The following is a 24,568-nucleotide window of genomic DNA, read 5'->3' as shown; positions in this document are numbered from 1 at the left end:
GTGGAGTGTGGAAGGGTTAGAACCTCTGGCGGGTTTTTAGGCCACCCTCCCCATTGATCTTGGTGGCCATTGTCACCAGGACAGGGAAATCCACAGATTTGGAGGCAAAACCTTCCATTGGGGTTCCCTGGTGCCTTAGGGAGGACTTCCCATCCCGTGGTGTCTACAGGACAGGAAGTGGAGGTAGAAAAGCCTGGCAGGGGTTCTGACCACTTCCTACTCCATCCAAAGCCCAGAGATATGTTGTAATTGTAACATTTTCCCCCCCAATTGCAGTAACGGCGAGGGCTGGCGTTCTGACCGAATTATCCTGAACAAAGAGGTCCTCAGTCTCGCCGGGGTGAAGAAGTTCCTCCCCTTCCTGGACGAAGCCGCCGCCGACTTTGTGACCTTCATGAAGAAACGGATGAGCAAAAATGCCAGAGGGTCGCTGACCGTGGACCTGTACGCCGACCTCTTCCGATTCACCCTCGAAGGTCAGTGATTGGGGGAAACGATCTTCTCATATCCCATTGGAAGCCTTTTATTGTATCCGTCCAATAAGGAAGAACCACAAGTACCAGAACAACCGTCCCGAGTCCTCTGCACACTTCTAGCCGGATTCAGGTAGGGGCGCGTATCTTTGCGGCGGCGTAGCGTATCGTATTTACGCTACGCCGCCGTAAGTCAGAGAGGCAAGTACAGTCGGGTATATTCAGGTACAGCTGCGCGCTCCTTACGAAGGCGCAGTGTACCCTTTTTGCCCTGCGCCTACGCAAATTATTTGCGCTACGCTTTATTCATGAAGCAGTAGCCACGTAATTTGCGTGGGCGCTCTTCAAAAATGCCCGGCGTAAGGGTGCCTAATGTAAATAATCCCATAGGGGGCGGGAATCATTTAAATTAGGCGCGTTCCCGCACCGAGCGTAGGGCGCATGCTCCGTCAGGAAACTTTCCCGATGTGCATTGCGGCAAATGACGTCGCAAGGACGTCATTTGCTTCAAAGTGAACGTGAATGGCGTCCAGCGCCATTCACGATTCACTTACGCAAACTACGTAAATTTCAAATTTCGTGACGCGGGAACGACGGGTATACGTAACATTGGCTGCCCCTGCTAATAGCAGGGGCAGCCTTACGCTAAAACCGCCGTACGCAAACGACGTAAACTGCGTACGCAGGGCTCGCGTAACGTTGTGAATCGGTGTTAGTATGCAATTTGCATACTATACGCTAAGCACAACGGGAGCGCCCCCTAGCGGCCATCGCCTAAGATATGCGGGCATAAGCGCCTTATGCCGCACGTATATTAGGCTGCAGTCGGCGTAACGAGGTTCCTGAATCAGGAGCACTCGTTACGCCGGGGCAAGTAAGCAATTGCGCTGTGTAACCTATGGTTACACAGGCGCAATTGCTTCTTGAATCCAGGCCATTGACTAGGCCAGCTATTTGTTGGAATAACTTTACGCCAGAAAACGCCTTACGTAAACGGCGTATCTTTACTGCGACGGGCGCACGTACGTTCGTGAATCGGCGTATCTAGTCATTTATATATTCTACGCCAAACTCAACGGAAGCGCCACCTAGCGGCCGGCCTAAAAATTACACTTTAAGATACGACGGCGTAGGAGACTTGCGCCGCTCGTATCTGAGCCTAATTTAAGCGTATCTGGTTTCCAGAATACGCTTAAATTAACGCCGGCGTAGATTCAGAGTTACGACGGCGTAAACGTACCTGAATCTGGCTATTCCTGCTTTATCTCAGGGAATCTAATTAGCCCTCCTGGGTCTTATCTTGGACTACAGAACAATTTTCCTCCACTTGTGGAGATGAGGAGAGTGGGAAGGATTCAATAGTTTATCAAAAGACAGCTGAGCAGGGCTGACACCATTTTTTGCAAATTCAATCCATAGCTGCCATTGTGTTGGGGACCAAGGGCCAGATTCACAGCAGAAATACGCCGGCGTATCTACTAATACGGCGGCGTATTTTCAAATTTGCCGCGTCGCATCTTGATTTGGAATCCTCAAACCAAGATACAACGGCTTTTGGCATAGATCCGACCGGCGTACGCCTTCAGATCGTAGGTGTAATTCTCGGGCGGCCGCTGGGTGGAGTTTGCGTCGTTTTCCAGCGTCGGGTATGCAAATTAGCTGTTTACGGCGATCCACGAAGGTACGCGCGTTCGTCGCATTCTCTTACGTCGCTTTTTCCCGTCGTAAAGTTGCACTTGCTATTTAGATGGTGTAACATTACACCATCCATGTTAAAGTATGGCCGTCCGGGAATACGAAAGTACGTTACGCACGTCGCCGGTCAAAAAACACGTCGGGGCTCCGTAATTTTGCGCAGAGCACAGCGGGAAATTTCCAAACGGAGCATGCGCAGAACGTTCGGCGCGGGAACGCACCTAATTCAAATGGTACACGCCCTATTTGAATTAGGCGGGCTTGCGCTGGACGGCTTTACGCTACGCCGCCGAAAGTTTACACGCAAGTGCTTTGTGAATCAGACACTTGCGCTGGAAACTTGCAGCGGCGTAACGTAAACGGGATACGATACGCCGCCGTAAATCTACATGAATCTGGCCCTTAGGTGCTGAGATGTTTTCTGGGCACATACACCCCCTTTCCGCCCAGGCGAAATTTCAGCTTCCGGCACTGCGTCGCTTTAACTGACAATTGCGCGGTCGTGCGACGTGGCTCCCAAACAAAATTGATGTCCTTTTTTCCCCACAAATAGAGCTTTCTTTTGGTGGTATTTGATCACCTCTGCGGTTTTTATTTTTTGCGCTATAAACAAAAATAGAGCGACAATTTAAAAAATATATATATATATTTTTTACTTGTTGCTATAATAAATATCCCAATTTTTTTTAATAAACTATTTTTTTTCTCAGTTAAGGCCAATACGTATTTTTCGACGTATTTTTGTAAAAAAAAAAAAAAAAATCGCAATAAGCGACTGGTTTGCGCAAAAGTTATAGCGCCTACAAAATAGGGGGCAGAATTATGATTTTTTTATTATTTTTTATTTACTAGTAATGGCGGCGATCTGCGATTTTTATTGGGACTGCGATATTGCGGCGGACGTATCGGACACTTTCGACACAAATTCTGGGACCATTCACATTTATACAGCGATCAGTGCTATAAAAATGCACTAATTACTGTATAAATGTGACTGGCAGGGAAGGGGTTAACACTAGGGGGTGAGGAAGGGGTTAAATGTGTATCCTGGGTGTGTTCTAACTGTGTGGGGGGAGGGGGGTGACTGGGGGAGGTGACCGATCTGTGTTCCTATGTACAAGGGACACAGATCGGTCTCCTCTCCCTGACAGGACGTGGAGCTCTGTGTTTACACCCCATCATTACACACAGAGCTCCACGTCCCTGCTGTTACCGACGATCGCGTGTACCCGGCGGACATCGCGGCCGCCAGGTACACGCATCGGCTCCCCAGCGATGCGCCAGGACAGTGTTTACCCGCTGCACGCCACCCAGTGGCGCGCGCGGGTAATGCTTTTAAAAAGACGTCCAGTTGGCACCTGAGAGCCGCGCCGTGGACGTCTTTTGTCTATAGCGCGGGTCTCGAGTGGTTAAAGTATAACGTTTTGGGTGGAGTAGGGAAGGGTTGCGAACCCTGTTGGGTTATTTTTGGAATCTGTCATGTTGGGAAGATATCCTTTCACTTCCTGTCCTGGAGATTCAAACAGGAAGTGAGAAGAAATCTCCCGAATAGGAAGGAGTGCCCCTCTTAGTGGTCACTGGAACAAGGGAGTCTATTGGACCATTTCCCGTCCATTTTCTGGTTCTGGTGACAACTGTGGAACGTTGGGTATCTCATCATTTTCTATGAACAATGGTCCCCCCCCCCGTACAAGTAGAAGGATGAATCTCCCCAACGGGGACACAGATAGCAAGAAGAACCTGACGGGGGGGTTCTAACCCCTTCTTACTCCATCCATAACACCCATACAGAACACTCTCCAAAACAACGCCTGAGGGCCACAGTTCTCACAATATTACTCCAGATTATAGATGCTGTGACAGACCCAACCAGGACTGGGCTTTTGGTGGGGACTGTAGGGTAGCCTCTTGCCCCAGGACAGGGCTTTTGGTGGGGACTGTAGGGTAGCCTCTTGCCCCAGGACTGGGCTTTTGGTGGGGACTGTAGGGTAGCCTCTTGCCCTAGGACTGGGCTTTTGGTGGGGACTGTAGGGTAGCCTCTTGCCCCAGGACTGGGCTTTTGGTGGGGACTGTAGGGTAGCCTCTTGCCCCAGGACAGGGCTTTTGGTGGGGACTGTAGGGTAGCCTCTTTCCCCAGGACAGGGCTTTTGGTGGGGACTGTAGGGTAGCCTCTTGCCCCAGGACTGGGCTTTTGGTGGGGACTGTAGTAGGGTAGCCTCTTGCCCCAGGACTGGGCTTTTGGTGGGGACTGTAGGGTAGCCTCCTGCCCCAGGACTGGGCTTTTGGTGGGGACTGTAGGGTAGCCTCTTGCCCCAGGACTGGGCTTTTGGTGGGGACTGTAGGGTAGCCTCTTTCCCCAGGACAGGGCTTTTGGTGGGGACTGTAGGGTAGCCTCTTGCCCCAGGACAGGGCTTTTGGTGGGGACTGTAGTAGGGTAGCCTCTTGCCCCAGGACTGGGCTTTTGGTGGGGACTGTAGGGTAGCCTCCTGCCCCAGGACAGGGCTTTTGGTGGGGACTGTAGGGTAGCCTCCTGCCCCAGAACAGGGCTTTTGGTGGGGACTGTAGGGTAGCCTCTTCCCCCAGGACAGGGCTTTTGGTGGGGACTGTAGGGTAGCCTCTCGCCCCAGGACTGGGCTTTTGGTGGGGACTGTAGGGTAGCCTCTTGCCTAATGACTATTGGCTCTGGCATTTTTCTATTGCTGGCAAATTCGACAATGGGCTGGATTCAGGTACCTGCGCTTGTTCTTACGGCGGCGCGGCGTATAGTCTTTACGCTACGCCGCCGTAACTTACAGGAGCAAGTGCAGTATTCACAAAGCACTTGCTCCGTAAGTTGCGGCGGCGTAGCGTAAATGGGGCCGGCTTAAGCCCGCGTAATTTAAATGTGGAAGGGGGGGCGTGGTTTATGTAAATCGATGATGATCTGACGTGATTGACGTGTTTTACGAACGGCGCATGCGCCGTCCGTGTACATATCCCAGTGTGCGTTGCTTCCAAGTACGGCGCAACGACGTATTGGTTTCGACGTGAACGTAAATTACGTCCAGCCCTATTCGCGAATGACTTACGCAAACAACGTAAAAAATTCAAATTTCGAAGCGGGAACGACGTCCATACTTAACATTCGCTGCGCCTCCTAATAGCAGGAGCAACCTTACACCGAAAAAAGCCTAACGTAAACGACGTAAATAACTTGCGCCGGCCGTACGTACGTTTGTGAATCGGCGTATCTAGGTAATTTGCATATTCTACGCCGAAAACAACGGAAGCGCCCCTAGCGGCCAACGTAATATTGCACACAATTATACGCCGCCGCATTCAAGTTACGTCGGCGGAAGAAGCCTATTTTTGGAGCGTATCTGCCTTTGAGAATCGGCGTAACGATACGCCGGCGCAGATTTGAAATTACGGCGGCGTATCTGGAGATACGCCGCCGTAATAGCTACCTGAATCTACCCCAATGTATTTTTTTTTCATTCAGCTGTCAGCAGGGAAGCCCGCTGACAGCTGATGGCTCATTCATTGTTAAGGATGTGGATGTCAGCTTCCTGCCCCGCTCCATAACAATCTGTTTACTGTGCGCTCGGCAGGTGAACATCCCGCTGAGCGCCCCCGATAATTCAGGCGTTCAGTGAACGGGCGATGTTTGGGGCTGAACTCATACTCGCGCCAAACTGCTCACCCATCCCCAGCAAACAGGAAGATAATTCATATAGCCGAGGAACAGCCAACATAAACAGTGATCTAATTAACCACTTAGACCCCATTCACACCTAGGCGTTTTTACGCCTGTAGCGCTACGCCGCTGCCGCCAGAGGGCTGAAAACAGATGTCCCTCTATGGAGATGGTTCACATCTCCACGCCGAACGCCGGACGCCTGTCGCCTGCCGCGTGAAAAAAGGTCCCGGACCTTTTTTTCAGGTGTCTTCGAGCATTTGGCTAGGAGATGGGAATCATCTCCATAGAGGGGGTCATCTTGGGGCACATCTAGGCGGACAATACCGGCATTTTGTCGCCGCAAATCGCGGTACAAAACGCCGCTATTTTTACCGCGATTTGCGGCGACAAAACGCCGCGATTTCGTCCGTCTAGATGTGAATGCAGCCTTAAGCCCCGGACCAATATGCTGCCTAAAGACCCAAGGGGTTTTTACAGTTCGGGACTGCGTCGCTTTAACAGACAATTGCGCGGTCGTGCGACGTGGCTCCCAAACAAAATTGGCGTCCTTTTTTCCCCACAAATGGAGCTTTCTTTTGGTGGTATTTGATCACCTCTGCGGTTTTTATTTTTTGCGCTATAAACAAAAATAGAGCGACAATTTTGAAAAAAATGCAATATTTTTTACTTTTTGCTATAATAAATATCCCCCAAAAACATATATATCAAAAAAAAAATTCCTCAGTTTAGGCCGATACGTATTCTTCTACCTATTTTTGGTAAAAAAAAATCGCAATAATCGTTTATCGCAAAATTTATAGCGTTTACAAAATAGGGGATAGTTTTTTTGCATTTTTATTTATTTTATTTTTTTTACTAGTAATGGCGGCGATCAGCGATTTTTTTCGTGACTGCGACATTATGGCGGACACTTCGGACAATTTTGACACATTTTTGGGACCATTGTCATTTTCACAGCAAAAAATGCATTTAAATTGCATTGTTTATTGTGAAAATGACAGTTGCAGTTTGGGAGTTAACCACAGGGGGCGCTGTAGGAGTTAGGGTTCACCTAGTGTGTGTTTAACTACTGTAGGGGGGTGTGGCTGTAGGAATGAAGTCATTGATCGTGTCTCCCTATAAAAGGATCACTCGATCGATGCAGCGCCACAGTGAAGCACGGGGAAGCCGCGTTTACATACGGCTCTCCCCGTTCTTCAGCTCCGGGGAGCGATCGCGACGGAGCGGCTATAAGCAAATAGCAGCGCCGTCGTCCCGGATCGCTCCCCGAGCGGACCCGACCTCCGCATGTATTCATTCAGATACAATTGCGTATCTATCTCAGATACGTTACGCCGCGGTAACTTAGGGCGCAAGTTCCGTATTCATAAAGAACTTGCGCCTTAAGTTACGGCGGCGTAGCGTATGTGGTCCGGCATAAACCCACCTAATTCAAATGTGGATGATGTGGGCGTGTTTTATTGAAATTAATTGTGACCCCACGTATTTGATGTTTTTTACGAAACGGCGCATGCGCCGTCCGTGAACGTTTCCAAGTTTGCATGCTCCAAATTACGCCACAAACTGTCAATGCTTTTGACGTGAACGTAACTTACGTACAGCCCTATTCGCGAACGACTTACGCAAACGACGTAAAATACGACGCTGTTCGGTCGTTTCCGACGTCCATACTTAACATGACTTACCCCTGCTTTATGAGGGGTAACTTTACACCGGAAAAAGCCTTACGTAAATGACGTAAAATAAATGCGCCGGGCGGACGTACGTTTCTGATTCGGCGTATCTACCCAATTTGCATATTCGACGCGGAAATCTACGGAAGCGCCACCTAGCGGCCAGCGTAAATATGCAGCCTAAGATACGACGGTGTAAGAGAATTACGCCGGCCGTATCTTAGTAAAATTCTGGCGTATCTTGCTTTCTGAATACAGAAATAGGATACGCCGGCGCAGCTTAGAATTTACGCGGCGTATCAATAGATACGCCAATGTAAATTCTTTCTGAATCCGGGCCACAGTGCCCACCCAGACCTATCAGTACCAGTCAGTTCCTCAGTAAGAAGACCTAGGGCGGTCCAAATCAAAGGATTAGCATACAGACAGAAACAATAGGTGACTCAATTAACAATGGGAATTCACAAATTCAAAGGACAAAGGTCCCCCGAGCACACACCTCCCAAGAATATAGCCCCTCCCCCTCAAAAGCCAGGGCCCATAGTACAGTATTCATACCAATTGAAGTTTCCCACATGTTCTCATGTTACAACCAAACACGTAAATGTATTTTATTGGGATTTTATGTGAGAGACACAAAGTGTCACATAATTGTGAAGTGGAAGGAAAATGATACAAATAAATATGTGAAAAGTGGAACCAATCGCCCTAAGAAGTTACCTAATTAGTAAATAGAGTCCACCTGTTTGCCATTTAATCTCAGTATAAATACAGCTGTTCTGTGAAGCCCTCAGAGGTCTGTTAGAGAACCTTAGTGAAGTCTACCTCGCCCTGTGTCATTATGCAAAGTATGGGGGGTGTATCTCTACATGTGTTTGAATAAACAGTTCCGTTTCAGCAGCCAAACGAGTACTGCCTAGTTCTTGGTTGCAAGCGGCTGTAATATCTGGTATCTATATTCAGCCTGGAGGAAGCGCTATATGACGGAAGCAGAGTTTGGAATGTCATGGAACGTCCGACACTCCACTTGAGTGCTTCCGTCATATAGCGCTTCCTCCAGGCTGCATATAGATACCAGATATTACAGCAGCTTGCAACCAAGAACTAGGCAGTACTCGTTTGGCTGCTGAAACGGAACTGTTTATTCAAACACATGTAGAGATACACTCAGAGGCCCCCCCCCCCCATACTTTGCATAATGACACAGGGCGGGGTAGACTACATTCAGTAACAGACACACAGGTGTATTCAAACTTCTCATCAGTAGACTGTCCAATCACAGGGAGATCTGTTGGAGGAATCCCCCCTCCCTCCTCGCAGCTAATCCACAGACAAATATACATCCTATAATACCAAAGCAGACAGACACAATAGAACAATGGGATACAGGCACCTAACAGACATATAGCAACCCCCACCCCACCTCAAACCATCTAGCAATGGTCTCTGACGAAAGGGGGACTCTGGGCCAGATTATCGTAGATCTGCGGCGGCATAACGTATCTCCTTTACGTTATACCGCCGCAAGTTTAACGGGCAAGTGGCTGATTCACAAACCACTTACCTGTAAACTTGCGGCGGCGTAGCGTAAAGTCCACCCGCGCAAGCCCGCCTAATTCAAATAATCCTGGTAGGGGGCGTGGATCATTTAAATTAGGCGCGTTCCCACACCGATCGTACTGCGCATGCTCCGTCGGGTAAATTACCCGACGTGCATTGCGCTAAATGACGTCGCACAGACGTCATTTGTTTTGACTTTAACGTAAATGGCGACTTACGCAAACGACGTAAAATTTTCAAATTGCGACGCGGGAACGACGGCCATACTTAACATTGAGTACGCCACCTAGGGGGCATGTTTATCTTTACGCCTGCGTATCTCTTACGGAAACTACGTAAAATCACTACGACGGGCAAGCGTACGTTCGTGAATCAGCATAACTAGTCATTTGCATATTCTACGCTGACCGCAAAGGAAACGCCACCTAGCGGTCAGCGTTGATATTGCACCCTAAGATACGACGGCGCAGGCCGTCGTATCTTAGGCATGTTTAAGTGTATCTCAGTTTGAGAATACACTTAAACATACGACGGGCTTAGATTCGGACTTACGTCGGAGTATCTGCTGATACGCCGGCGTAATTCTACGAGAATATGGCCCTTTATCTTCATATAATTTTCTTGAGATCAGACCGGGGTTCTCGGTCCCCCCGTGTACATAGGAGGGGCCGGGGGAGCTCTCCAAAAGAAGCTGGGTCCCCCCCCCCTGTTTAAAGTGACTCCTGTCACAGAGACTTCCCCAAAAAGACTTGCAATGTAGCTGCAGTGAAAGGGGGTTCTACAAAGTATTGACTCCGGGGGGCGCCATACAAATGTCCCTCCCCCACCCACACTTTTTGTATCATTTTCCTTCCACTTCACAATTATGTGACACTTTGTGTTGGTCCATCACATAAAATCCCAATAAAATAATTGTTGTTTTTGGTTGTAACAAAATGTGGGAAATTTCAAGGGGTATGAATACTTTTTCAAGGCACTGTAAGTAGTCAAAAGACCACCCTGCAGTCCCCTCCAAAAGCCGCAGTCCTGGTTGGGTCTGTCATACTAACCATAGAAACTGTTTGTGTCGGACCCAAAGCCTGGAATGTCTGTGGAGGTCCCACATGTTCTCCTTTCTTATAGCAGAAGCCCGAATCATCATATGCAGGTTCCCGCCGATCTGTCCTCCTATCCGATCGCTCGATGTCATGTTATAAACAATGGCGTAGATTCAGGTAGATTTGCGCAGTTTTTACGGAGGCGAAGCGCACCGTTTTGCCGCTGCGCCTCCGCAAATTACCTGCGCTACCCTTGATTCACGGAGCAGCAGCTCCGTAAATTGCGTGGGCACTCCGGCAAAATGCCCGGCGTAAGCGCGCACAATTTAAATGCCCGGGAATCATTTAAATTAGGCGCGTTCCCGCGCCGAGCGTTGGGCGCATGCTCCGTCGGAAAACTTTCCCGACGTGCATTGCGGCAAATGACGTCGCAAGGACGTCATTTGCTTCAAAGTGAACGTGAATGGCGTCCAGCGCCATTCACGATTCACTTATGCAAACGACGTAAAATTTAAACTTCGCGACGCGGGAAAGACGGGTATCCTTAGCATTGGCTGCCCCTGCTATTAGCAGGAGCAGCCTTACGCGGAACCCGACGGACGGAAACGACGTAAACTGAGTACATAGGGCACGCGTACGGTTGTGAATCGGCGTTAGTATGCAATTTGCATACTATACGCTGACCACTACGGGAACGCCACCTAGCGGCCATCGCAAGAATGCAGCCTAAGATATGAGGGCATAAGAGCCTTATCCCGCGCATATCTTAGGCTGCAGTCGGCGTATCGAGGTTCCTGAATCAGGAGCATTCGATACGCCGGGGCAAGTAAGCAATTGCGCTGCGTAACTATGGTTACGCAGACGCAATTGCTCTTTGAATCTACCCCAGGGATTGGAGATTGTGTATTTCTATGACTGTTCTCCTTATTGGGTGAATAATCCATCATCTTTGGCCCCCAGCCAGCAGCTACGTGTTGTATGGACAGCGCCTTGGACTCCTGGAAGAACATCCCAACGCCGACGCTCTGCGTTTTATCACCGCGGTGGAGACTGTGCTAAGGACCACTCTGCCATTATTGTATTACCCCCACCAGATCCTACAACTCTTCCAGACCCGCCTATGGAATGACCACATGCATGCCTGGGATGTCATATTCGAGCAAGGTAAGCCGACAGGAGCCATGGACTTCAGTCCCCAGACATAAACAGTCCTAGTCCTCCTCTTCATGGACAGATGAGGTCCTAGATCTAGTCCTATGTCTCCTCTTCATGGACAGATGAGGTTCTAGATCTAGTCCTATGTCTCCCCTTCATGGACAGATGAGGTCCTGGGTCTAGTCCTATGTCTCCCCTTCATGGACAGATGAGGTCCTAGATCTAGTCCTATGTCTCCTCTTCATGGACAGATGAGGTCCTAGATCTAGTCCTATGTCTCCCCTTCATGGACAGATGAGGTCCTCCTAGATCTAGTCCTATGTCTCCCCTTCATGGACAGACGGGGCCCAGATTTAGTCTCTTGACTCTCCTCCATGAACGGATGAGGTCCCAGATCTAGCCTTAGGACTTTCCTCCATGGACAGACGGGGCCCGGACCTATTCCTATGACTCACCTCCATGGACAGACCAGGTCCCAGATCTATTCATATGACTCTCCTCTATGGACAGACGGGGCCCAGATCTATTCCTATGACTCACCTCCATGGACAGACGGGGCCCAGATCTATTCCTATGACTCACCTCCATGGACAGACGGGGCCCGGACCTATTCCTATGACTCACCTCCATGGACAGACCAGGTCCCAGATCTATTCCTATGACTCTCCTCCATGGACAGACGGGGCCCAGATCTATTCCTATGACTCACCTCCATGGACAGACGGGGCCCGGACCTATTCCTATGACTCACCTCCATGGACAGACGGGGCCCGGACCTATTCCTATGACTCACCTCCATGGACAGACGGGGCCCGGACCTATTCCTATGACTCACCTCCATGGACAGACGGGGCCCAGATCTATTCCTATGACTCACCTCCATGGACAGACGGGGCCCAGATCTATTCCTATGACTCACCTCCATGGACAGACGGGGCCCAGATCTATTCCTATCATATGACTCACCTCCATGGACAGACGGGGCCCAGATCTATTCCTATGACTCACCTCCATGGACAGACGGGGCCCAGATCTATTCCAATGTCTCACCTCCATGGACAGACGGGGCCAGGATCTATTCCTATGACTCACCTCCATGGACAGACGGGGGCCCAGATCTATTCCTATGACTCACCTCCGTGGACAGACGGGGCCAGGATCTATTCCTATGACTCACCTCCATGGACAGACGGGGGCCCAGATCTATTCCTATGACTCACCTCCGTGGACAGACGGGGCCAGGATCTATTCCTATGACTCACCTCTATGGACAGACGGGGGCCCAGATCTATTCCTATGACTCACCTCCGTGGACAGACGGGGCCAGGATCTATTCCTATGACTCACCTCTATGGACAGACGGGGCCCAGATCTATTCCTATGACTCACCTCCATGGACAGACGGGGCCCAGATCTATTCCTATGACTCACCTCCATGGACAGACAGGGTCCAGATCTATTCCTATGACTCACCTCCATGGACAGACGGGGCCAGGATCTATTCCTATGACTCACCTCCATGGACAGACGGGGCCCAGATCTATTCCTATGACGCACCTCCATGGACAGACGGGGCCCGGATCTATTCCTATGACTCACCTCCATGGACAGACGGGGCCCAGATCTATTCCTATGTCTCACCTCCATGGACAGACGGGGCCCAGATCTATTCCTATGACTCACCTCCATGGACAGACGGGGCCCAGATCTATTCCTATGACTCTCCTCCATGGACAGACGGGGCCCAGATCTATTCCTATGACTCACCTCCATGGACAGACAGGCCCAGATCTATTCCTATGACTCACCTCCATGGACAGACGGGCCCAGATCTATTCCTATGACTCACCTCCATGGACAGACGGGGCCCGGACCTATTCCTATGACTCACCTCCATGGACAGACGGGGCCCGGACCTATTCCTATGACTCACCTCCATGGACAGACAGGGCCCAGATCTATTCATATGTCTATCCTCCATGGACAGACGGGGGCCCAGATCTATTCCTATGACTCTCCTCCATGGACAGACGGGGCCCAGATCTATTCCTATGACTCACCTCCATGGACAGACGGGGCCCAGATCTATTCATAGGTCTCTCCTCCAGAGTAGTTCCCATATCTATCTGAAGGCAGAGTCGTTGGTCTGGGGGGGAAGAGTCACAGCTCTGGAGGGGAAGGTGTCACAATTCTGAGTCCCAATCACCATCGACATCACCAAAAACATCATCAGAAGCCTCTGAGACAGCACATCACCCGATGACATCATTTCTACAAAACTCCTGAAAGAATGTACTGACATCTTGGCACCCACCATAACACATCTTGTAAATCAATCGTTCCGATCTCCCTAAAGCAAGGCTTAATCAATCCCCTCCTAAAGAAACCCAACCTCGACCCCAAAGACCCAAACCACCGCAGACCGGTAACAAGTCTTAACACCATCTCCAAGATTATTGAGAAAGCAGTAGTATAACAGCTACAACCCCATTTGGACGCCCACAAACTCTTGGACCCACTACAATCAGGTTTCCACCCAGGCCATGGCACAGAAAAGCCACTCCTCAAGATCTGGGATGACGCCCTCGAAGCAGCAGATGACAGAGAATCATGTCTCCTGGTGCTGCTGGACCTCAGTGCAGCCTTTGACACTGTAGATGACAAAACTCTACTCCAGGGGTCTCCAAACTTTTCATACAAAGGGCCAGTCTACTGTCCTTCAGACTTTAGGAGGGCCAGACTGAGGCCAGCAGGGTTAGAAAATGTCCCAAGCCCAGCATCAGTGAGAATAAATATGGCCTCAGGGTTGGTGGTCAGTAGGAGGAGTAGTGCCCCATTATTGGTATTAGTAGGAGGAAAGGAATCCTATTATTGGTATCAGTGGAAAACATAGTTTCATATTGCTGGAGTCAGTGGGAGGAGTAGTGCCCCAAGGGCCGTATAAGGGCTAGCAAAGGGCCACATCTGGCCCTCGGGCCGCAGTTTGGAGACCCCTGCTCTACTCACTCGCCTTAAAGAAGTAGCCAAAGTCACAGAATCAGACCTACCTTGGTTCGCATCCTTCCTAGAAAATCGTTCCCAGACAGTGAAACTAGGAGCCTTCACCTCGGAAACGCGCACCATTTCCTGCGGAGTCCCTCGAGGATCGCCCCTGTCACCCCGTGCTTTTCAACATCTACCTCCGCCCTCTCCTCAAAATAATCAGCAAACAGAACCTACTCTACCATTCCTTCGCTGACGACACTCAACTTTACTTTCGCATCACCAAAAAAATATCATGGATTCGAAAAATGCCTGGCATTGATCAATGATTGGATGACTGAGAGCAACTCAATGGATCCAAAACAGAACTTCTTCTCCTTCACGCAAACCAAAAGACCACGCTAGGACCTCATGGACACCACTTGCCATCCTGGGACAGATCATCACCCCAAGCACCAAAGTCTCGGAGTAACCTTTGACTCGGAGATGACAATGGATGCACAACTAGGGTCAGTAGTCAGCGGATCCCATTACCTTCTCCGCCTGCTGCGTAGACTCCTCCCCTTCATCCCGGAAGAGGAAATAGCAGTAGTAGTCGGTTCAATCATCAATTCCCGACTCGACTACACAAACTCCCTCTACTTAGGACTACCTAAATATCAGATTTCTCATCTACAAGTCGTCCAGAACACGGCAGCCAGATTGGTAACGGGGGAAAAAACCTGGGAATCCATCACCCCGCCCCTGAGGACCCTCCATTGGCTAGCCGTAAAGGATCGGATCACATTCAAGACCCTCTGCCTCACCCACAAGGAAACGGCCCTCAATACTTGTGCGAGAAAATAAAACACTACACACCCCCATACGCATTCTCCGATCATCAAACCAAAACCTCCTCCACATCCCCAAGTTCCACTTCAAATCGAAGGGAGAACGAAGGTTTGCAGTCCAAGGACCATGGCTATGGAACGCTCTACCCACAGACATCCGCATGGAAGAAAACCATCAGGCCTTCAGGAAGAAACGTAAGACCCATCTCTTCTGAAGGATCAGGACGACACTGGATGGAAATAAGAGCTTTGAGTCGATTTAGTTCGCATTTGTAGCGCTATACAAGCTATTCACTCACTCACTCATCTGTGGGTATAAAAATCACATTCAGCTACTGAGCTCTGTACACAAGCTTTGTTTTACAGAATAAAGGAGGCGAGAAAAAGAATACAGATTATACCTAGAGAATGGGGAGAGATTTACTGAAACTGGAGTGCACGGAATCCGGTGCAGCTGTGCATGGTAGCCAATCAGCTTCTAACGTCTTTTTAAGTGGACCTAGCCAAAAAATGCATAAAACACAGGGCGACTGTAACGGCTACCTGGGCTAGTGAGAGGGTATCAGCCGTTGGAGACGTCCTTTTCCCTGGCAAAGTGCGATATGCAAGTAAAACCGGTATCATTCCATCCCCAAGATCCAGAGAGAGAGTGGGTCCCCCATCAAGAACGAGACGAGGCTGCGTGTTGAAGGGTCAAACAAGACAGTTTAATGGGACATTTCCCTTAGCTTATATGTGCTTACAACTGTGACAGGAACAATGACAATCTCCGCCCCCCCTTCACACAGATACTTTGAAATAATGACATCTCCTTGAATCAATCAGTCTCTAGACGTTCCAGCACCGAGATCCACTTAACATGACCTGGCCGGGCACATTCCTTTCTCAATAGAATTCAATTAACCTTTAGAACAATACACTCACAGATCATCACGTTAGCATACACCTGGCAGGAGGCTGTTAACTGGTAATACACAACAGAGCGTCAATTAGCATTTAGCAGTGAAAAAGTCCCTCTACAATTAACCCTTTGAGCTCAGTAACAAGTCATGCAGTCCTCTGTAGGCAGAATAGTTCATAGGTCCATTACAGCGACTAACAGCTGTGAATGCAAATATTAAAGTGTACCAACGTCCCGATAATATGGAAGTCCAGACTAATTTCCAGCTTCTAACTTCATCTTGTTCAATAAAATAAAGTCCTAGAAGCCGATTGGCTGCCATGCACAGCTGCACCAGATTTTGTGTACATCATATTTAGTAAATCTCCCTCGATGTCCTATATATCCCTGACGAATAATAATGGAAAGATACTCTGGTCACCGTACATTCCCATTAATGTCCTCCTCATGTCTATACTCTGAACCTTTTTCCCTCCCTGGCTAACCGATTGATGTGTGTGACCTCCTGCAGCCGATCGTTGTATCCAGAACATCTACCAGGAGTACTGTCTGGGTCAGGAGAGAGGATACTCGGGAATAATGGCTGAGCTTCTTCTACAAGCCGAGCTTCCACTTGACTCCATAAAGGCCAATGTCACCGAACTGATGGCGGGAGGAGTGGACACGGTAAGAGGGAATGTTTGGGTTCAGGAGACGCAAATGGACCTTCTTAGTCCATGCTATAACCCCTCAACTACCTACTCCCCATTCTATACTCCAACCCCGTGCACCCCTCCTCAATCTGTACTCCAACCCCCTCTTTATTCTGTAATCCCCTCCCCCATACTCTCTTCCTCAGTCTTTACCCCAACCCCCTGCACCCCCTCCTCAATCTGTACTCCAACCCCCTCTTTATTCTGTAATCCCCTCCCCCATACTCTCTTCCTCAGTCTTCTTTACCCCAACCCCCTGCACCCCCTCCTCAATCTGTACTCCAACCCCCTCTTTATTCTGTAATCCCCTCCCCCATACTCTCTTCCTCAGTCTTCTTTACCCCAACCCCCTGCACCCCCTCCTCAATCTGTACTCCAACCCCCTCCTCAATCTTTACTGTAACCCCCACCCCCTCTTTATTCTGTAATCCCCTCCCCCATACTCTCTTCCTCAGTCTTTACTCCAACCCCCTGCACCCCCTCCTCAATCTGTACTCCAACCCCCTCTTTATTCTGTAATCAGCCCCCCACCCATACTCTCTTCCTCAGTCTTTACCCCAACCCCCTGCACCCCCTCCTCAATCTTTACTGTAACCGCCACCCCCTTCTATACTCCAACCCCCTGCACCCCTCCTCAATCTGTACTGTAACCCCCACCCCCTCTTTATTCTGTAATCAGCCCCCCACCCATACTCTCTTCCTCAATCTGTACTCCAACCCCCTGCACCCCCTCCTCAAACTTTACCCCAACCCCCTGCACCCCCTCCTCAATCTTTACTCCAACCCCCACCCCCTCTTTATTCTGTAATCCGCTCCCCCCATACTCTCTTCCTCAGTCTTTACCCCAACCCCCTGCACCCCCTTCTTAGTCTTTACTCCAACCCCCTGCACCCCTCCTCAATCTTTACTGTAACCCCCACCCCCTTCTTTATTCTGTAATCCGCTCCCCCCATACTCTCTTCCTCAGTCTTTACCCCAACCCCCTGCACCCCCTTCTTAGTCTTTACTCCAACCCCCTGCACCCCCTCCTCAATCTTTACTGTAACCCCCACCCCCTTCTTTATTCTGTAATCCGCTCCCCCCATACTCTCTTCCTCAGTCTTTACCCCAACCCCCTGCACCCCCTTCTTAGTCTTTACTCCAACCCCCTGCACCCCCTCCTCAGTCTTTACTCCAACCCCCTGCACCCCCTCCTCAGTCTTTACTCCAACCCCCTGCACCCCCTTCTCAGTCTTTACTCCAACCTCCTGCACCCCCTTCTTAGTCTTTACTCCAACCCCCTGCACCCCCTCCTCACTCTTTACTCCAACCCCCTGCACCCCCTTCTCAGTCTTTACTCCAACCCCCTGCACCCCCTTCTCAGTCTTTACTCCAACCCCCTGCACCCCCTCCTCAGTCTTTACTCCAACCTCCTGCACCCCCTTCTCAGTCTTTACTCCAACCCCCTGCACTCCCTTCTCAGTCTTTACTCCAACCTCCTGCACCCCCTTCTCAGTCTTTACTCCAACCCCCTGCACCCCTACATCTAATCTACAGAAGGTCTCACTCCCTCTGTATTCCTCTCTCCCATAGACGGCCATGCCATTGCTCTTCACTCTCTTTGAGTTGGCTCGGAACCCCTCTGTGCAGAGACAGTTGCGGGAAGAGATTCGGAAAGCAGAGGCCCAAAACCCCAATGACCTGAACCAAGTCCTGAACTCCTTGCCTCTTCTGAAAGGAGCAATCAAAGAGACCCTTCGGTAAGTCTCTAGTGTCGGCAGTACGGACACCATGAAGGAGGTCTGTCTGATGTGTTGTTGTTGTCTGCAGGTTGTATCCGGTGGGGATCACCGTCCAGAGGCATCTGACCAAGGACATCGTTCTGCACAACTACCACATTCCTGCAGGGGTGAGGCACCTGGCCCAACAATGCTTAGTACAGGGCATGGGGGAAGGACGGGGCAAAAGTGTTCCTCCTTGAATCAAGTTTGTTGGGTTGGGAAGGGTGTCCCTCCTCGGATCATTGGGGAGGGGACGGAAGGGTGTCCCTCCTCGGGTCATTGAGCTGGGGAGGGAAGGGTGTCCCTCCTCGGATCATTGAGCTGGGGAGGGAAGGGTGTCCCTCCTCGGATCATTGAGCTGGGGAGGGAAGGGTGTCCCTCCTCGGATCATTGAGCTGGGGAGGGAAGGGTGTCCCTGCTTGGATCATTGAGCTGGGGAGGGAAGGGTGTCCCTCCTCGGGTCATTGAGCTGGGGAGGGAAGGGTGTCCCTGCTTGGATCATTGAGCTGGGGAGGGAAGGGTGTCCCTCCTCGGATCATTGAGCTGGGGAGGGAAGGGTGTCCCTGCTTGGATCATTGAGCTGGGGAGGGAAGGGTGTCCCTCCTCGGATCATTGAGCTGGGGAGGGAAGGGTGTCCCTGCTTGGATCATTGAGCTGGGGAGGGGAGGGTGTCCCTCCTCGGATCATTGAGCTGGGGAGGGAAGGGTGTCCCTGCTTGGATCATTGAGCTGGGGAGGGAAGGGTGTCCCTGCTTGGATCATTGAGCTGGGGAGGGAAGGGTGTCCCTCCTCGGGTCATTGAGATGGGGAGGGAAGGGTGACCCTCCTTGAATCATTTGGCTGGGGAGGGGAAGTGGTCCCTCCTCTGATCACTCTGTTGGGTTGGGGAAGGCTCTTCTGATCTCTCATGCTGGCAGTACCAACTAGAGAAAAAACATAAAAAATTTAAAATGATATAATAAATGCTGAATGAGGTCAGTGTACAGGGATCCCTGGAGAAGAGGGGGGGAGGGGTCCAGGGATCCCTGGATAAGGCTGGGTTCACACTATGATTTTCCCGTCCGTCAGCCGCATACGATTTCAGTATTGAAAACGTACGGGCCCGTACGGGAAAACGTATAGATAGACAATGCATTGCAAATCGTATGCACTCAGATGCATCCGGGTGCGTACGATTTGCTGGCAAAACGTTTTTTAAACGTCCGCAAAACCATGTTCAACCACGGTTTTGCGGCCGTTTTTGAAACAGTATGGCAAACGCATACGTTTTCCTTTAACATTAATGTCAATGGAAAACGCACATATGTGCGGTTCCATACGTTCCCGTCCGTTTCAGCCGCATACGGTTTTTCATATAAATCGTATGCGGCTGACGGACGGGAAAATCGTAGTGTGAACCCAGCCTAAGAGGGGGGGAGGGGTCCAGGGATCCCTGGAGAAGAGGGGGGGAGGGGTCCAGGGATCCCTGGAGAAGAGGGGGGAGGGGTCCAGGGATCCCTGGAGAAGAGGGGGGGTCCAGGGATCCCTGGAGAAGAGGGGGGGAGGGGTCCAGGGATCCCTGGAGAAGAGGGGGGAGGGGTCCAGGGATCCCTGGAGAAGAGGGGACCAAGGATCCCTGGAGAAGAGGGGGGGAGGGGACCAGGGATCCCTGGAGAAGAGGGGGGGGGTCCAGGGATCCCTGAGGGGGGAGGGGTCCAGGGATCCCTGGAGAAGAGGGGGGGGGGGTCCAGGGATCCCTGGAGAAGAGGGGGGGGGGTCCAGGGATCCCTGGAGAAGAGGGGGGGGAGGGGTCCAGGGATCCCTGGAGAAGAGGGGGGGGAGGGGACCAGGGATCCCTGGAGAAGAGGGGGGAGGGGTCCAGGGATCCCTGGAGAAGAGGGGTCCAGGGATCCCTGGAGAAGAGGGGTCCAGGGATCCCTGGAGAAGAGGGGGGAGGGGTCCAGGGATCCCTGGAGAAGAGGGGACCAAGGATCCCTGGAGAAGAGGGGGGGAGGGGACCAGGGATCCCTGGAGAAGAGGGGGGGGGTCCAGGGATCCCTGAGGGGGGAGGGGTCCAGGGATCCCTGGAGAAGAGGGGGGGTCCAGGGATCCCTGGAGAAGAGGGGGGGAGGGGACCAGGGATCCCTGGAGAAGAGGGGGGGAGGGGTCCAGGGATCCCTGGAGAAGAGGGGGGGGAGGGGTCCAGGGATCCCTGGAGAAGAGGGGGGAGGGGTCCAGGGATCCCTGGAGAAGAGGGGTCCAGGGATCCCTGGAGAAGAGGGGTCCAGGGATCCCTGGAGAAGAGGGGGGGAGGGGACCAGGGATCCCTGGAGAAGAGGGGGGGGTCCAGGGATCCCTGAGGGGGGAGGGGTCCAGGGTTCAGGCCCCCCCAGGGCTCAGTCTGGTGCCCCTGGGTTCTTCTGGTTTGGGGTCAGACGTGTTTCTTATAAAATGTCGGATTTATAACAATGTGAGAAATAATGAAGTCTATGAATCATGTTGTGGATCTTCTGACTGATGCGGTCCCTCCTGTCTGCAGACTCTGGTCCAGGCTGGATTGTACCCCATGGGGCGGAGTCCCCTCGTCTTCGAGGACGCCCTGCGCTATGACCCCGCGCGCTGGCTGAGACGGGATGACACCAACTTCAAGGCGTTGGCGTTCGGCTTTGGGTCCCGGCAGTGTATTGGACGCAGGATCGCTGAGACAGAGATTACCCTTTTCCTGATGCATGTGAGTGTGGGGGGAGGGGTCATTCTGGGGACCCCGAGGAGGAATCTGGGGATAGTAATGGTCGGGAAACCTGGATCAGGAAAGTCATTGGCTGAGGAGAATACAGAACTTCCAGGAATGGGGCAATCTTCTTCATTTCTGGTTTGTTTTGGTCTCTGTCCTCCGGGATCTTCGTTCTATCAGATCTGTCTGTCCTCCATCAGTTGCCGTAGATCTCTGTCCTCCATCAGTTTGACCATTGCCGTAGATCTCTGTCCTCCATCAGTTGCCGTAGATCTGTCCTCCATCAGTTTGACCATTGCCGTAGATCTCTGTCCTCCATCAGTTGCCGTAGATCTCTGTCCTCCATCAGTTGCCGTAGATCTCTGTCCTCCATCAGTTGCCGTAGATCTCTGTCCTCCATCAGTTGCCGTAGATCTCTGTCCTCCATCAGTTTGACCATTGCTGTAGATCTATCCTCCACGCTCTCGGCTCTGTCCATCTGTCCACCCATCACCATTGGGCCTCTTCAGTGCCCTGAGTTCAGGTCTGTCCATATGTTCTCCTTCATTAGATCCGCCAGTCTGCCCATCACTCAGGGCTCTCACTTCTGTCAGGACTGTCCATCTGTTTTCTTCCAATAGATCCTTCAGTCTGTCCGTCATTATTAGGGGTCTCTGTCCTCCTCTATTAGATCCATCAGTTTACTAATTGCCATAGATCTCTGTCCTCTGTGCTCTTCGCTCTGTCCATCCGACCAACTCTCCTAGCGCCATCTGTCAGGCCATCACCATTGGGTCTCTAGTGATCGTAGTTCTATCAGGTCTGTCCATCTGTCCTTCTCCATTAGATCCATCAGTCTGTCCATCACTGTTGGGTCTCTGCCCTCAGGGCTCTCACTTCTGTCCGGTCTGTCCATCGGTCCTCCTTTATTAGGTCCATCAGTCTGTCCATCATTTTTTGGTCTCTGTCCCTAGTACTCTTAGCTCTGTCCATTTGTCTTCCTCCATTAGATCCATCAGTCTGTCCATCACAATTCGGTCTCTGTCCTCCTCTATAAGGTCCATCAGTCTGTCCATCACTATCAAGTCTCTGTCCTCCTCTATTAGGTCCATCAGTCTGTCCATCACTAGTAGGTCTCTGTCCTCCTCTATAAGGTGATCAGTGATCTTAGTTCTATCAGCTCTGTCCTCCTCCATTAGATCCATCCGTTTGTCCATTGACATAGAGCTCTTTCCTCTGCGCTCTCGGCTCTGCCCATCTGTCTGTCCATCACCATCCCTGTAGGAGGAATCTGGGGATAACTATGATGGGGAGCACCGGAATCAGCAAAGTCATTGGCCGAGGAGAATATCGCACTGTCAGGAACGAGGTGATCTTCATAATTTCTGCTCTGTTAGGCCTCTGTCTTCAGTGCTCTGCGTTCTGTCAGGTCTGTCTCTCTGTTCTCCTTCATTAGACCGTCCGCCTGTTCAGCACCGTAGATGTCTGTCCATCACAATCTCAGCTGTGTCAGCTCAGTCCGTCTGTCCTTCCCCATTGGATCCATCAGTCTATCCATCACTGTTATGTCTCAACCCTCAGTGCTCTCAGTACCGTCAGCTTGATCCATCCGTCTGTCCATCACTATTATTACATCAGTACTCTCAGCTCTGTCCATCTGTCCTCCTCCATTAGATTTGTCTGTCTGGTCTCTGTCCTCAGTTCTGTCCATCTGCCCTTCTCTATTAGGTCCATCAGTCTGTCCATCACTATTAGGTCCATCAGTCTGTCCATCACTATTAGGTCTCTGTCCACCTCCATTAGACCCATTGGTCTGTCTATCTGTCTGTCCATTGCAGTTAAATCTCTGCCCTCAGTTCTCTCAGCTCTGTACATCTGTCCTCCATTAGATCCATCTGTCTGTCCATCACTGCTAGGTCTCTGTCCTCCGTACTCTCAGCTCCGTCAGGTCTGTCCTTCTGTCCTCTTCCATCAGGTCCATCAGCCTGCCCGTCGCCTCAGTTGGTTCCTATCTCTGTTTCAGACGTTTTTCCTTTCTCTGCAGATGTTGAAGAATTTCCAGATAGACACGGTGAGCAAAGACGACCTGAAGACGGTGTTTGCATTTATCCTAACGCCAGAGAAGCCGCCTCTTCTCACCTTCAGACCGATCTAACATCAGGAGCCCCTCATCTCCCGACGCTGGAGGCCAATCCCAGCTTTATCCAGCCTGCAGTACAGATTGTGAGCTCTTGTGGGCAAGGCGTGTTCTTTTTATTATGTATATGGAATGATGTTTACCGCCAGTGCAACTGAGATTTATAATAAACTTTGTATGACAAATTCAGACTGATTTCCTTTGTTTACGGAGAATAGACCCGTCACCCGGCCGTGTACATGGAATAGACCCGTCACCCGGCCGTGTACATGGAATAGACCCGTCACCCGGCCGTGTACATGGAATAGACCCGTCACCCGGCCGTGTACATGGAATAGACCCGTCACCCGGCCGTGTACATGGAATAGACCCGTCACCCGGCCGTGTACATGGAATAGACCCGTCACCCGGCCGTGTACATGGAATAGACCCGTCACCCGGCCGTGTACATGGAATAGACTCTGTGACGGTATCGGTATGATATCCCCGTCAACGTTCCCTTCTTCCCATAACGAAAATCACCCCAATATTCCACGAGGAGGGATATCCCTGGAATCGCCCAGAAAGCCACACATGCCAAGCTTACTGCTGGAACAAGACACTTTATTGACACAAAAACTCAGCTTATATGTGGTTACAGCCTGTTAGGAACGCCCCCCCTCACACAGTGGGGTTTCCCATACAGATTATAGGAGACAAGTCGGAGCCGACCCTGCAGACACGTTTCTTTAGATAAAGACATCAGTGGAGTTAAATACTAGTTGTAACAGCCTGACCACAATGAAGCAATCAGAATAATTAACATGAGCCACTTATCTAATCATTGTAAACAGTAAGGCCGGTCTCCTTCCCACACACAATAAATCAATTACCATTTGAACTAGGGAGCTGGCTGAGGAAGGGTCATTAACATGTCAATAGCTTGTAACACATGAATCCATTTACCTCTAACCCACAATTTAACCAAGCAGGGAGATTTACACTGACATATCCTTCACAATGGCCCCCCTTTTTCTCCCTGCTCCGGCAAACCCGGTTGGACCTTCCCTGGTCCAGTAGGGTTGACGGGTTCAGAGCTTTTAGTCCAAGGTTAACTCCCTTGACAACTGCTTCAGACTCAGGTATGTCACCGGGTCGTCAGATCACACGCCGGTCAGTCCAAGTCTGTGTGTGATCTGCAAAGTCACCAGAAGTCAGTGTGAAGACAGCGAATGGGTCTGTGCGCCGCAGTCTAGGTGTCCCGCTATGGGAGGGGGCAGGTTATGGCTCTGAAGTGACAATCACAGGAGATTCATAAAAAGAA

At 50.9% G+C, this 24,568-nt stretch overlaps 1 protein-coding gene across 1 annotated transcript in view; it reads left to right on the top strand.

Annotated features, from left to right (window-relative positions):
• LOC120921857 (cytochrome P450 11B, mitochondrial) overlaps positions 1-23,450 on the top strand; it is a 42,474-nt gene extending 19,024 nt beyond the window's left edge. The window contains exons 3-9 of the mRNA XM_040334339.1: positions 277-476; positions 11,078-11,281; positions 16,497-16,651; positions 18,250-18,416; positions 18,487-18,565; positions 20,955-21,146; positions 23,173-23,450. Coding sequence (XP_040190273.1) covers positions 277-476; positions 11,078-11,281; positions 16,497-16,651; positions 18,250-18,416; positions 18,487-18,565; positions 20,955-21,146; positions 23,173-23,283 — 1,108 coding nt within the window. The 3' untranslated portion in view covers positions 23,284-23,450. The remainder of the gene's footprint in view (positions 1-276; positions 477-11,077; positions 11,282-16,496; positions 16,652-18,249; positions 18,417-18,486; positions 18,566-20,954; positions 21,147-23,172) is intronic.
• The last annotated feature ends 1,118 nt before the right edge of the window (positions 23,451-24,568 follow it).

The sequence above is a fragment of the Rana temporaria genome (genome assembly GCF_905171775.1).
Source record: "Rana temporaria chromosome 5 unlocalized genomic scaffold, aRanTem1.1 chr5x, whole genome shotgun sequence".
Taxonomy (NCBI): domain Eukaryota; kingdom Metazoa; phylum Chordata; class Amphibia; order Anura; family Ranidae; genus Rana; species Rana temporaria.
This window is presented reverse-complemented; position numbering and strand designations above follow the sequence as displayed.